At 41.3% G+C, this 14039-nt stretch overlaps 1 protein-coding gene across 1 annotated transcript; it reads right to left on the bottom strand.

Annotated features, from left to right (window-relative positions):
* Positions 1–283: 283 nt before the first annotated feature.
* Positions 284–7586, bottom strand: LOC116324638 (leucine-rich repeat-containing protein 15). Its single transcript, XM_039607084.1, has 3 exons — positions 7574–7586; positions 6444–6659; positions 284–2522 (listed from the first exon to the last, which is right to left on the bottom strand). The coding sequence occupies exons 1-3, from the start codon at positions 7584–7586 to the stop codon at positions 1462–1464; spliced, it is 1290 nt and encodes a 429-aa protein (XP_039463018.1). The 3' UTR covers positions 284–1461.
* Positions 7587–14039: the final 6453 nt, after the last annotated feature.

Here is a 14039-nt window from a genome sequence, read left to right as displayed (position 1 = left end):
ATGGTGAACTTAGACAGTCCCAGTGTGCAGGAAATCTTCACCACCAGAACTCCAATGTAAATCTTCATGTGAGTTTCTTACTCTTAAACTTTGCTTTTGCTCTCTTGATGCACAAAGGAAGGTTGCTGCTTCATCTGGGCTGTCGCAGTTTGACAGTCAGGTCACCTGAGTTGTTGCTCAAGTTTGTGTAGACCTGGGTACAGTTGTCGTTGGAGTTTGTTGGGTTCAAAATATTGGGAAGAAAATACAGGAGGAATGCAAGTAACTACACTGGTCCAGAAGATGAATTCAAGCGATGATTTTAATGAAAAGCACACGTGTGGGAGTCACACCCTGCAGAACATCAAAGGTGTATCTTTCTGACAATGAACAAACCAAAGGTTTTTATAGGGTCGGGTCAATACATCACCCCTCCATGCATTAAGCAGATACAATACTTGCATACGTCAAATCAAAACGACAGACCCCCGGTTAACTTTTTGACCCATTTTAAAAGAACATTAGCTTCCATCTTCCTCCAGGTGCAGTGCCCGCAACCACCGCCCCAACATACCTGTTAGACATCCTGTACTTTCATCAAACCATCACATACACCCACAGAAAAACTGCAACCCTAGCAAAACATGCTTAAACTTTCACCTACAAAAATAAACTCACTACTATCTCTGTGTGCATGTGGGTGCGTGTATGTCTGTGCATGTGTTCCTCTCGCCTTGCACCTTATTTGACCTCTCTGCTTATGCAACCAGGCTGAGGCCCTCCTGTGTATGATGATCTTAACTTGTATGTAAAATGTATAAAAATGTATTAAACCAATGTTTCAATCTAATACCACTACTTAGAACTTAATAAAAGGTATACATAGATAAAAATAATAAAAGAACAGAATACAAATGTATTGTAAGCGTGTGCAATCCTTCAATAACTCATGTCATCCTCACAGTAGAGTGGCTAATCATAGCGCTAACCAAAAGCTTGTAACCCTCAAGAGACGACTTCTTGAGTCACAACTCCTTTAAAGACACAAAAATGCAATATGTGTAGACTAATCATAGGTGCACTTACAATGACAAATCCTCATTTAATTATACCGGCACCTGTAAATAAAGTAAATAAAGTAAATAAAAGTTAACCTGAAATTAATGCAAACTTTAAGGTAATACCAATAAATGCATCAATGCACATGCTTGTTACTTGATTATGGTGCAATAGCAATAACAAAATAATGAAACTGGAAATAGTAAAATGAACTGATAAAAAATGAATATAAATGAAAAATAACACCCCAATTCCTCACAAGTTGTTGTGGGTTAGTGTATTTCCATCTCTTTTAGATTTTTTCTATACTGGGTTGTTGTAGGTGCAGTAATGGTTGGAATACTTATAGGTAGAAGTGTTGGGCAAATAAGTTGATCCTCTGTTAATGAGTGTATTTCCGTCCCTTTCAAATCTTCTGGATACTCACAGAGTGGAGGAGGCGTGAGCTTTGCAGCATGTCGTGGGTGTAGTAGTTGGTGTAGTTGTGGGTGTAGTTGTTGGTGTAGTTGTGGTTGGGGTGGTCGTGGGTGTAGTTGTGGTTGGGGTGGTCGTGGGTGTAGTTGTTGGGCAAATAAGTTGATCCTCTGTTAATGAGTGTATTTCCATCCCTTTCAAATCTTCTGGATACTCACAGAGTGGAGGAGGCGTGAGCTTTGCAGCATTTCCAGTTATCCAGCTGTGAAAGTTTTTCAGATTACAGTCGCAGAGCCAAGGGTTGTTACTGAGGTCAAGCTTCCTAAGTTTTCCTAATGGCTCAAAAATATCTCCAGGAAGTGTCTGGAGGTTGTTGTGAGCAAGCTTGAGAGTGGCTAGTGATTGTAGCTTTTCAAACAGATCTTCATTCAGCGACTCTATCATGTTGTTCTGTAGATTCAGTTCTGTGAGCTTTTCTGGGCCTTCAAAGTATTCAGGGAACAAGGTGATGAATTTATTCTTCGACAGGTCCAGCTTCCTGATTTTCTTCAGAGGCCTAAAAATTTCTTTAGGGAGACTGGAGAGATTGTTTTGCTGGAGGCTTAATTCAGTCAATTTGGGCATTTCTCCAAACAGCACTGGTGGCAAACTTTTCAGCCTGTTATTCTTCAATGTCAGTGTTTTAAGCTGAGGGAAGCCAACAAAATACCCCTCAGGAAACGTAGTTAGGAGATTATTGTCCAAAAACAGTTTAGTCAGTTTGTTTTTATGAGGAAACAGACTGGGAGGTAATTCTTCTATCTGGTTTCCATGCAAGCCAATTTCCTTAAGGTTTGGTAAATTCTGAAATAAGTCTTCAGGAATGGTGGTCAGCTGATTCTCATAAAGTCGGAATGTCTCCAGTTTGTTTAGGTTGGAGAACCAGTGAGTTGACACAGCAGAGAGATTGTTTTTACCCAAATGGAGCATTAAAAGGTTGTCAAGACCGTCAAATGTCTCCTCTTCAATCAACTTAATCTCATTCAAATGTAACAGGAGATGTCTTAATTTTTTAAGGCCTTCAAACAAACCTTTATCAAGTCTTTGAAGCTTGTTAGACTTGAGTACGAGTTCCTCCATGTTGCTGAGGTCGTTAAAGACACCTACTGGGAGTGAAGTTAATTCGCTGCCGGAGACCTCAATATTTTTCAGGTTTTTCAGTCCCTCGAACGCTCCCAGCTCGATGGATGATATGTTACTGTTTATGAACTCCACCTTTTCAAGCTGTGGGTTTTCAGCAAAGGCTCCTTTTGGTATTGTTGTAATGTCGCTATCCAAAAAAAAGACTTCTGTCACTCTAGGTCTGAGAGAGCGTGGGATTTCTGTAGCTGAGCTAAATACTGCCTGGTTCTCTTTGGGACAGTCAGTCGCCATTTCACATGGTTGGGTTTCAGCCAGTGAAAAGTCAGGCATGAAAAATAGAAAGAAAACGATGATCTCGCCTCTGGACATTTTTATTCACTAGAAAAAGAAAAAAATATTTTTACCCTCATGCAAAATTTTCAAAAATTAGATTTTGGTTTGTGATTTAGCATGATTTGTTTTTAATGCATCAAATTCAGACCTGCAGTTTCTCTGGAAAATCTTTTTATATCTAGTCAAATATCAAAGAAAAAGGTACCTACCAGGTTATTTCTTTTCCCAGGATGAAGCTCCAGCAACGAGACACATGCGAGTTAGAGCCTCAGTAATAATTACCTATGTCAACATCAGCCAGCAGGCTGTAAGTCTGTTGCATCACATCTGAGGCGTGGCGCAGCACACTTCTGCAGCCCGAGATAAGAGCAAGGCATCAGTCTTTTAGCTACTGCACACGTCTACAGAGTGCATCCAAGATTGTGGAGTTTTTCTTTAACGTCATACATAGCTGTGTGATTAATGTTTAACACATGCTTAACACAATATAACATATATTATATATATATATAACATATTTTCCGCACTATAAGGTGCACTTAAAATCCTTTTATTTTCTCAAAAATCAACAGTGCGCCTTATGTATGAATTCTGGTTGTGCTTACTGACCTCGAACCGATTTCATGTGGTACACGGCGCTCAAAAATCTGTAAAAACTGTTTTAGTACGACTTTGGTAAGCTACGAAGCCGCACTGCTTGATGGATTGTTGTAGCATTACGGCTACCGTAGTCAGGAGCCTCGCGGAGTGATCTGGGTCCTAAACTCTGTCTTCTTCAGGTCCCAAAGTTAGGGTCCTAAACTCTGTCTTCTTCAGGTCCCAAAGTTAAACGAACACTGCAGCATCACTGAGAGTTAAAAACTGTCTAAATTCTTTCATCTTTAATAAAATGATCAGCGATGCTGCTTTACCAGGTGTAGCAATTAAGTTTAACATTCAGGCATCCATGAGAACCGAATTTATTACATTTAACAGAGTTAGAAGTTAGCAGGAAGTTAGCTCGCTAGTTTCGCTAGTTACCTAAGCATGATATAGCATGTTCTGACTGAGAGATTCCTGAAAGAATTCAAATATACAGCTCTGCTATCACTTCCAACATAAATGAAGACAGAAAACTAAACAGCAGTGACGTTTGTAGGGTTACTGAAGTTGGGCTAGCTGGTATATAATGATGTGCTACGTGATCGCTAGCAACACAGCTATGTTAGCATAACATAAACACAGTGAAGCTGGAGGATGAACGCTAACTTTTTTCCACTCGATAAAAGTTAACGTGAGGGTTCCCGATGGTTAGAGACAAATGCAATCTCATGGCAGGATGCTGTAAACGGACCAAACTTCAGTCAGGAGAACAACTGAGATAATCCATCCACAACACGAGGTTAGTCATTAATATACTGCAACAACATGGGAATAGAGCAGCTGCCAGAGAATTCAACATTAATGAATCAATGGTACGGAAGTGGAGGAAGCAAGAAGAAAGAGCTGAATAAAGTTTGACGTATCTGACTGGTTTTTTTTCACTTAATGGGCCTTATAATCCGGTGCGCCTTATGGTCCGAAAAATACGGTATGTTTATTTGCTAAGTCATTTATTTTTTTACTTCCTCACTGGAACAGCAGATAAAAATATGACATGCACGTTTGTAATCATAGGCAAACTTCCAGTGGAACATTTGGATTCCAGCTAAAGTATTTCAGACTTTGTCGTGACTGTTTTCCATTAGATGGCAGTGTAATGGAAGGTACTGTAGATGTAGAATTGATTTTACCTAGAGGATAGTAGCTGTAACTGGGTCTTTGAGTTTTGGACTTCTTAGTTTAGTTTAAGTTATCTTAACCTGATCTTTTCCATCTCCCAAATTACCTGGTGTGTTTTTATTTCCTTTACACAACTCCAGCCGTATTTGGATACGAATGCCATCTATGATAAATTTCAGTCTGCTTACAAACCCTGTTATAGTACTGAAACGGCCTTGCTCAGAGTCCTCAATGATCTCCTTCTGATTGCTGACTCCGGACGCTCTTCAGTCGGTCTTTGATATGGTAGATCACAACATCCTATTAGCGAGGCTTGAACACACAGTTGGCATTGGAGGTGCCGCCCTAGACTGGTTTAAGTCATACCTTTCTAATAGGTCCTTCTCGATCAATTTTGGCCCTTATTTCTCCTCTGCTGCACCCGTCTCCTGCGGCATGCCTCAAGGATCTGTCCTTGGCCCCCTGCTCTTCTCACTGTATATGCTCCCCTTAGGCGCAATCATCGCACATCATTGTTATGCCGACGACATACAGATGTATTTCGAGCTAACTGATGATCCCTCTATGTCTTTGTACGGCTTTCGCGAGTGCATGTGTGAGGTCAAAAATTGACTCGCAGGTAACTTTCTTATTCTAAACGACAGGAAAACGGAAATTATCATGTTTGACAGTAGAGTCCCTCGTGGCCAACTCCGTGACGCCCTCGGTTCCTTTAATAGTTTCCTCACCGACACTGTTAGTGACCTGGGTGTATTTTTGGATAGCTCTTTTAAGTTCGATAAACAAGTGTCTTCTGTTGTTAAATCTTGTTTCCATCAATTGCGTCTTATTAGCAAGGCCAGACATTATGTTCCACATAGGGACCTTGGAAAGCTTATCCACGCCTTTGTGACATCTAGGTTGGATTATTGCAACTCACTTTACTTCGGTCTTAAGTCTACTCTCCTCCATAGACTCCAAATTGTTCAGAATGCAGCTGCTCGTCTCCTTACTGGTAGTGGGCGGCGTGTCTCTCTCTACCCCCTGTCCTTGCTGATCTGCATTGGCTTCCCGTTAAGTACCGCATTCAATTCAAAATCTTGCTGCTTACCTTCCGAATTATTAACAATATAGCGCCAAGCTACCTCATTGAGCTACTTAGATCATACACCCCTACTAGAGCATTAAGATCATCTTCCCAGTCACTCTTGGTGCTGCCGAGATCTCGGCTGAAGACTAGAGGTGACCGCGCGTTTGCCTTGGCTGCACCCGATTTATGGAATAACCTCCCCATCGCTATACGCGAGTCTGATTCCATCCATTCCTTCAAATCGCGGTTAAAAACCCACTTATTTAGCCTCGCCTTTTCTACCAGTTAACGCTTGCTTGATACTTAGCTTAACGCTTATTCTTATCTTTGGCTTATTCTTAATTACTTTTAATTCATTTTTAATTTTTTGACTGTTTTATCCTCTACACTTAGCTTTCTTTTATGCTTTTATATGCAATTCTTTTGCCTTCGTGTGTTTTAATGCCATTCAACCTGCTAGCACGTTTTGGTACCTTGCCATAGCCCTGATCCTTCCCTGTTACGTCATCTTACCCTCTTGCATGTTAAGCACTTTGGTACACCACTGGTTTTTAAATGTGCTATATAAATAAAGTTTGTTGTTGTTGTTAAGTTTGGTAAATTCTGAAATAAGTCTTCGGGAATGGTGGTCAGCTGATTCTCATAAAGTCGGAATGTCTCCAGTTTGTTTAGGTTGGAGACCCTAAACAAAGGCCTTCAAACAAACCTTTATCAAGTCTTTGAAGCTTGTTAGACTTGAGTACGAGTTCCTCCATGTTGCTGAGGTCGTTAAAGACACCTACTGGGAGTGAAGTTAATTCGCTGCCGGAGACCTCAATATTTTTCAGGTTTTTCAGTCCCTCGAACGCTCCCAGCTCGATGGATGATATGTTACTGTTTATGAACTCCACCTTTTCAAGCTGTGGGTTTTCAGCAAAGGCTCCTTTGATATTGTTGTAATGTGTCCAAAAAAGTGTGTTGCATCAAATTTGAGGCGTGGCGTCGCACACATCTGCAGCTCAAGATAACAGCGTGTTTTTTAGTTGCTGCACTACAGTATGTATCCAAGACTATAGCCTTGTGTTGTATTTGTACATTGCAAATGTATTTTTCTTTAAAATACATAAATTCCTTTCAGATCCACTTTTAATTTAGTTTTTTAACCAGAATTTAAAATATGATGATGGTAGATATTTTTGTTTTTTCTCTCTGTTGTGTAAAGAACAGAAAACTTGATTATCCATCATGCACATATCCCACATGTTTTCATACTCTGTGGTGTGCAGATATGTGCTCATTTAAAAAAGTTTGCACTTGTCTCAGGTCAGGTTAAGGAAAAATACAGACTGACATTAAAAAGCTGTTTCCACTCAGTCGTATTCACAAATGTTTTCTTTGGGGGTTTTATTTAGTCTTACTTCCTTACTGGAACAACAGGAAACAATGTGACATACATTACAAAATGTTTTCGAACATGTGATGGCAGTCAAATGGAAAGGAGCTCAAATTGTGGTTGTTGTTTACAGCTGTTCTAATTTAATAAATACTTGTAGGTTCACTGGATTCATTCACATTTACTTAATTAATTATTAATTACTTCAGATGCAGAGAGCGGATCGGCCATGACGTAGCCGACCGCTGAATCACAATACCACTGAGTAAAAGAGATGCAGTTAAATCATTCATCACACAGGTTTAGGACACCTGAGTCACGTACAGCTGACAGATGTATCTCATTATACAACTGTATAGTGACAATAAAGGCATTCTATTCTTCTATTCTATTCTATGTTGCAAATACATTTATCTTTTACTCTTAGTAAGTGTGGTCCATTTACACTAATGTGACCCGCTGACCTCTGTTGGGCATCACAGCTAACTCGGGCTCTGGTGGAGGCCTTCCTGCATGTTTCTAGTTCCACATGCTGGTGTCCACTGCTGCTTGGTCCTCGCTGAAGGTTGCAGCCACTTGGGATTTCTGGCTTCGTACGGACTTCTGTGACCACTGTGTGTGGATGTTCGGCTCTGGTGATTCGGGTGGCTTTGATGGGAGTGAAAGTGTCCTCACTGTTTCTGCTTCTACATTTCCTTGTGGTGCATTTTGCCCTCTCTGATAGTAAATCGTCGCGGGGAGTGTTGGGATTGGGATGTTGGTCAGGAACTCGTGCAAATGTTCACAAGGTAAGAAAAAGGGGTGGGGGTGCTAACATCTGTCAAAATCTTCCTTAACCCCCCCTCAAAGAAAACTTCTTCTTTCTGCCACTCTTCCTTTCCTTTTCTTCCTGGCTTAAAAAATTCATACATACTAATGTCTGTGCTGTATTTGTAAATGCACCTGTTTTCACTATGTCGAGTCTACAGAACTTTATACATAATTAGTGTTGGGAAGGTTACTTTTAAAATGTATTCTACTACAGATTACAGATTACATGCCCCAAATTGTATTTTGTAACGTATTCTGTTACGTTACTCAATGAGAGTAACGTATTTTGAATACTTTGGATTACTTAATATATTATCGTGCTTTGTACAACTACATGAATGTACTATTGCTGTGCAATTTATTACTATTACTGAAGGATACTCGCCAAACCAATACCAACTAGATGTTTAAATCTTAATATAAATGAGTAACAGTAGGTGGACATTAGGTAAGGCTGCACTTTTTGCAGTGATTTTGTATAGAAAACTGTTCTGCGCGTATATAAAACAGGTCCGCGGCTCCGAACCGTAGTAAAGGGACCTCTGTCATGTCGGGCTCGTAGCTGAAAACTAGCTTTACTTTGTTGTCTGGGTCAACTTTGTTAGTGAGAGACAGAGAGAGGCATTGAAAGGCTGCTCCAACAGAACTTATTGTTTTGGAGGAAAACACGAACACAGTGTACAGTCGAGCTTACTTACAACTGGGCTCGTCAGGCACTCTGTTTGGCTGCAGTGGTTATTATTCTATTTACATGCTTCCAGCTCCCGTTTCTGCTCGGTGACAACTCGTACTTTTCCTTTTCTCCCTCCCTCGCTCACAGACACATCACGGGTATGGCAGTCCATTCTCCCTGCAGCACGGACTACACTGCCCATCAGGCTGCATTCTTTAGGCCCATGCCTGTAACACTCTGCCTATTGCCTTCATATTAAATCAGTTTTTGAACAGTAATTTTTAAAAATACTTCGTCACGTCATTATGCGGGCCTCCAGATTGAGACCCAGGCATTAGAGCCTCTTAATGCATGTTTTGTTTGGGTTTCCACTGGCGTGGAATTACCAAAAATAGAGAGGGCATAACCTAACATAACAACAGGAAACAGGAAAAGACCCCCGTGTAATCCATATATTTCAACAAAGTAACTGTATTCTGAATTGTATTTTAAATGGTAACTGTAGCAGAATACAGTTACTCATATTTTGTATTTTAAATACGAAACGCTTGTACATGTATTCTGTTACTCCCCAACACTGAACATAATACACTTCAATATTAAAGCTTCTTCTCATTACACAAAAAAATGGTACAGAGGTTAGATAAATTCACTTTCTCACTCACTCACACACTCACTCACACACACACACACACACACACACACACACACACACCCTTGCAGGCCGGGTTTATGAATCTGCCCTACTGCTCTGTCCTCCTGTTACTGTCTGATTCAAAACCAATTGATGTCTTTATCTTTTGCTAAGAAGCAGACAAGCTCACTAAACACAAATCTAGTTCCATGCTCCTGCTCAGTTCGCAACACGTTTCCTATGTTTATGAAATTATTTAAACTTTCATACAGCAAACTTGCTTTGCTGTAAAAGTCGTTTTGGACATTGTTGGAAATATGCACTATCTGTTTTAGCAGAACCAAAAGACCCAAGAGAATAGCACAGCTTTTGTGCATGCAGACGATACAAGCCATAACATTTAGAATAGAATAGAATAGAATAGAATAGAATAGAATTCAACTTTATTGTCATTGCACATGTCACAGGTACAGGGCAACGAAATGCAGTTTGCATCCATCCAGAAGTGCTTTAGCCATGATATAGATATATTACAATATATATTAGCAATAATATAGATATGTAAGTATATTACAGAAATGGGTCTATTATGGTATGTTATAATGTACACGGTATGAAGTATGTTATGAATATTCTATAACTATAAGTATGTACAGGCTGTAGTGAGTACAAGCTATGTACAGGCTATGAACAGGATATAAATATGAAATAAAAAAAACTATACAGAAATATGAGATATACAGTTATACAGAAATGTGAACTATGCAAGTTATAAACAGTTGTAGGATTAAAAATTATTGTATGTACAGAATGATTATTTACACAGAACTATACAGTAGTGCAGTTAAGATAAGTGAGATATGTGGATAATTTCTACAGAGGCTATATAAAGTGCTAGTGGTTGTGAGTGGTGGTTCAGTCCATGTTGTTATTGTGTGTTTGAGGGTACGGTTGTCCATTGTGTGTGTAAGTGGTTGTGGGCGTGTGTATGTTCAGTCCATGAGTTTAACGTGGGTCAGATGTCAGGAGGCAGAGTTCAGGAGTCTGACAGCTGTGGGGAAGAAGCTGTTCCGGTACCTGGTGGTCTTAGTCCGGAGGCTCCTGTAGCGCCTCCCAGAGGGCAGGAGGGTGAAGAGTCCATGTGATGGGTGACTGGGGTCTTTGATGATTTTCCCAGCCCTTTTCAGACACCACTTCCTGTAGATGTCCTTTATGGCAGGAAGTGGTGCTCCAGCGATGCGCTGGGCAGTTTTCACGACCCTCTGCAACGCCTTCCGGTCCGAGGCGGAGCAGTTCCCATACCAGACTGTTATACAGTTGGTCAGGATGCTCTCGATGGTGCAGCGATAGAAGTTCACCAGGATGTCTGAGGACAGGTGGTTCTTCCTCAGAGTCCTCAAGAAGAAGAGGCGCTGGTGAGCCTTCTTGACCAGCTTGGAGCAGTTGGTCGTCCAGATGAGATCCTCGGAGATGTGGACACCCAGGAACTTGAAGCTGCTCACACACTCCACTTACCATCTACCTGCTCCAGTGTCTCTAATTTGCAGAACTGTTCCTAAGCTTAGCACCTCTTGTCTTTTGTTTTCAGTGAATGTGAGTGAGGAGGTCTTATGGATCTCTGCCACCCCCTTGCTGTAAGAATGTGTTAAATGAAATATCAGTAAGACTAGTCTGAGTTCCAGAAACACCTTTTTTTAAACATTTACATTTTATTATGTTTGTCATACAAAAACAAAAAACTAATATCTTTTATGTATATTTTTAAGCAAAACAGAGAAAACATCCAGAAACATGACATTTGAGCGAGGGATCTAAAACCTTATGCAGGTGTGTGCATCATTTTTATTTCTTATTCTTTCTTCATCTTATCGGTCCACTGCCCCCAAATCATTTAAGATGAATTATTACAGCTTTAAGGATGTTGTGATAAGTTGTATGATTGCTACTGGCCTATTTGTCATCCTGGTGATCTTTCCGATGATTAAACTCTGATCTCTAGCAGCAGCTCAGAAAATTCAAAGTCCTCGGGTCTCTGCCTCTCGCAGAGGCCGTAGGATGACTTCCCTCTTGTAGGAGAAGCGGGTGAGTTTCACTTTGTGGTACAGCCTCTCGCTGCGCTGGAGTAGGTGATAAAGTGATATAGTGAACTTAGCCAGTGCCAATGTGCAGATAATCTCTACCACCAGAATCACAATGTAAACCTTCAGATGAGTTTTGCACTGCTCAACTTTTTTGCTGTCTTGAGGAACAAAGTAAGCTTGCTGCTGCTCTGAGGTTGTCACATTGAGACAGGAGAAGATCACTGGAGTGGCTGGAGGAGATGCAGTTGTTGTAGTAGTTGTGGTTGTAGATGTGGTTGGGGTGGTTGTGGGTGTAGATGTTGTTGTGGGTGCAGTCGTGGTCAGAGTAGTGGTGGTTGCAATTGTAGTCGGGGTGGTTGTGGGTGTAGTTGTGGTTGGGATGGTTGTAGTTGTTGTGGTAGACGTGGGTGCAGTTGTGGGTTCAGTTGTGGCTAGGGTGGTTGTGGGTGTAGTTGTTGTGGTAGTCAGGGATGTAGTGGAGGTTGTGGGTGTAGTGGTCGTTGGGGTGGTCGTAGGTGTAGTTGTGGTTGTAGTTGTGGTTGGGGTGGTTGTGGGTGTAGTTGTGGTCGTGGGTGTAGTTGTGGTTTGGGTGGTTGTGGGTGTAGTAGTTGTTGGGGTGGTTGTGGTTGTAGTTGTGGTTGGGGTGGTTGTGGGTGTAGTTGTGGTCGTGGGTGTAGTTGTGGTTTGGGTGGTTGTGGGTGTAGTAGTCGTTGGGGTGGTCGTGGGTGTAGTTGTGGTTGGGGTGGTCGTGGGTGTAGCAGTTGTTGGGGTGGTCGTGGGTGTAGTAGTCGTTGGGGTAGTTGTGGGTGTAGTTGTGGTTGGGGTGGTCGTGGGTGTAGTAGTTGGTGTAGTTGTTGGTGTAGTTGTGGTTGGGGTGGTCGTGGGTGTAGTTGTGGTTGGGGTGGTCGTGGGTGTAGTAGTTGGTGTAGTTGTTGGTGTAGTTGTGGTTGGGGTGGTCGTGGGTGTAGTTGTGGTTGGGGTGGTCGTGGGTGTAGTTGTTGGGCAAATAAGTTGATCCTCTGTTAATGACTGTATTTTCGTCCCTTTCAAATCTTCTGGATACTCACAGAGTGGAGGAGGCGTGAGCTTTGCAGCATTTCCAGTTATCCAGCTGTGAAAGTTTTTCAGATTACAGTCGCAGAGCCAAGGGTTGTTACTGAGGTCAAGCTTCCTAAGTTTTCCTAATGGCTCAAAAATATCTCCAGGAAGTGTCTGGAGGTTGTTGTGAGCAAGCTTGAGAGTGGCTAGTGATTGTAGCTTTTCAAACAGATCTTCATTCAGCGACTCTATCATGTTGTTCTGTAGATTCAGTTCTGTGAGCTTTTCTGGGCCTTCAAAGTATTCAGGGAACAAGGTGATGAATTTATTCTTCGACAGGTCCAGCTTCCTGATTTTCTTCAGAGGCCTAAAAATTTCTTTAGGGAGACTGGAGAGATTGTTTTGCTGGAGGCTTAATTCAGTCAATTTGGGCATTTCTCCAAACAGCACTGGTGGCAAACTTTTCAGCCTGTTATTCTTCAATGTCAGTGTTTTAAGCTGAGGGAAGCCAACAAAATACCCTCAGGAAACGTAGTTAGGAGATTATTGTCCAAAAACAGTTTAGTCAGTTTGTTTTATGAGGAAACAGACTGGGAGGTAATTCTTCTATCTGGTTTCCATGCAAGCCAATTTCCTTAAGGTTTGGTAAATTCTGAAATAAGTCTTCAGGAATGGTGGTCAGCTGATTCTCATAAAGTCGGAATGTCTCCAGTTTGTTTAGGTTGGAGAACCAGTGAGTTGACACAGCAGAGAGATTGTTTTACCCAAATGGAGCATTAAAGGTTGTCAAGACCGTCAAATGTCTCCTCTTCAATCAACTTAATCTCATTCAAATGTAACAGGAGATGTCTTAATTTTTAAGGCCTTCAAACAAACCTTTATCAAGTCTTTGAAGCTTGTTAGACTTGAGTACGAGTTCCTCCATGTTGCTGAGGTCGTTAAAGACACCTACTGGGAGTGAAGTTAATTCGCTGCCGGAGACCTCAATATTTTTCAGGTTTTTCAGTCCCTCGAACGCTCCCAGCTCGATGGATGATATGTTACTGTTTATGAACTCCACCTTTTCAAGCTGTGGGTTTTCAGCAAAGGCTCCTTTTGGTATTGTTGTAATGTCGCTATCCAAAAAAAAAGACTTCTGTCACTCTAGGTCTGAGAGAGCGTGGGATTTCTGTAGCTGAGCTAAATACTGCCTGGTTCTCTTTGGGACAGTCAGTCGCCTTTTCACATGGTTGGGTTTCAGCCAGTGAAAAGTCAGGCATGAAAAAATAGAAAGAAAACGATGATCTCGCCTCTGGACATTTTTATTCACTAGAAAAAAAAAAAATATTTTTACCCTCATGCAAAATTTTCAAAAAATTAGATTTTGGTTTGTGATTTAGCATGATTTGTTTTAATGCATCAAATTCAGACCTGCAGTTTCTCTGGAAAATCTTTTTATATCTAGTCAAATATCAAAGAAAAAGGTACCTACCAGGTTATTTCTTTTCCCAGGATGAAGCTCCAGCAACGAGACACATGCGAGTTAGAGCCTCAGTAATAATTACCTATGTCAACATCAGCCAGCAGGCTGTAAGTCTGTTGCATCACATCTGAGGCGTGGCGCAGCACACTTCTGCAGCCCGAGATAAGAGCAAGGCATCAGTCTTTTAGCTACTGCACACGTCTACAGAGTGCATCCAAGATTGTGGAGTTTT

This window comes from Oreochromis aureus, linkage group 23 (genome assembly GCF_013358895.1).
Source record: "Oreochromis aureus strain Israel breed Guangdong linkage group 23, ZZ_aureus, whole genome shotgun sequence".
NCBI lineage: Eukaryota > Metazoa > Chordata > Actinopteri > Cichliformes > Cichlidae > Oreochromis > Oreochromis aureus.
The sequence above is the reverse complement of the archived record's forward strand: the minus strand, read 5'-3'. Positions and strand labels throughout refer to the sequence as shown.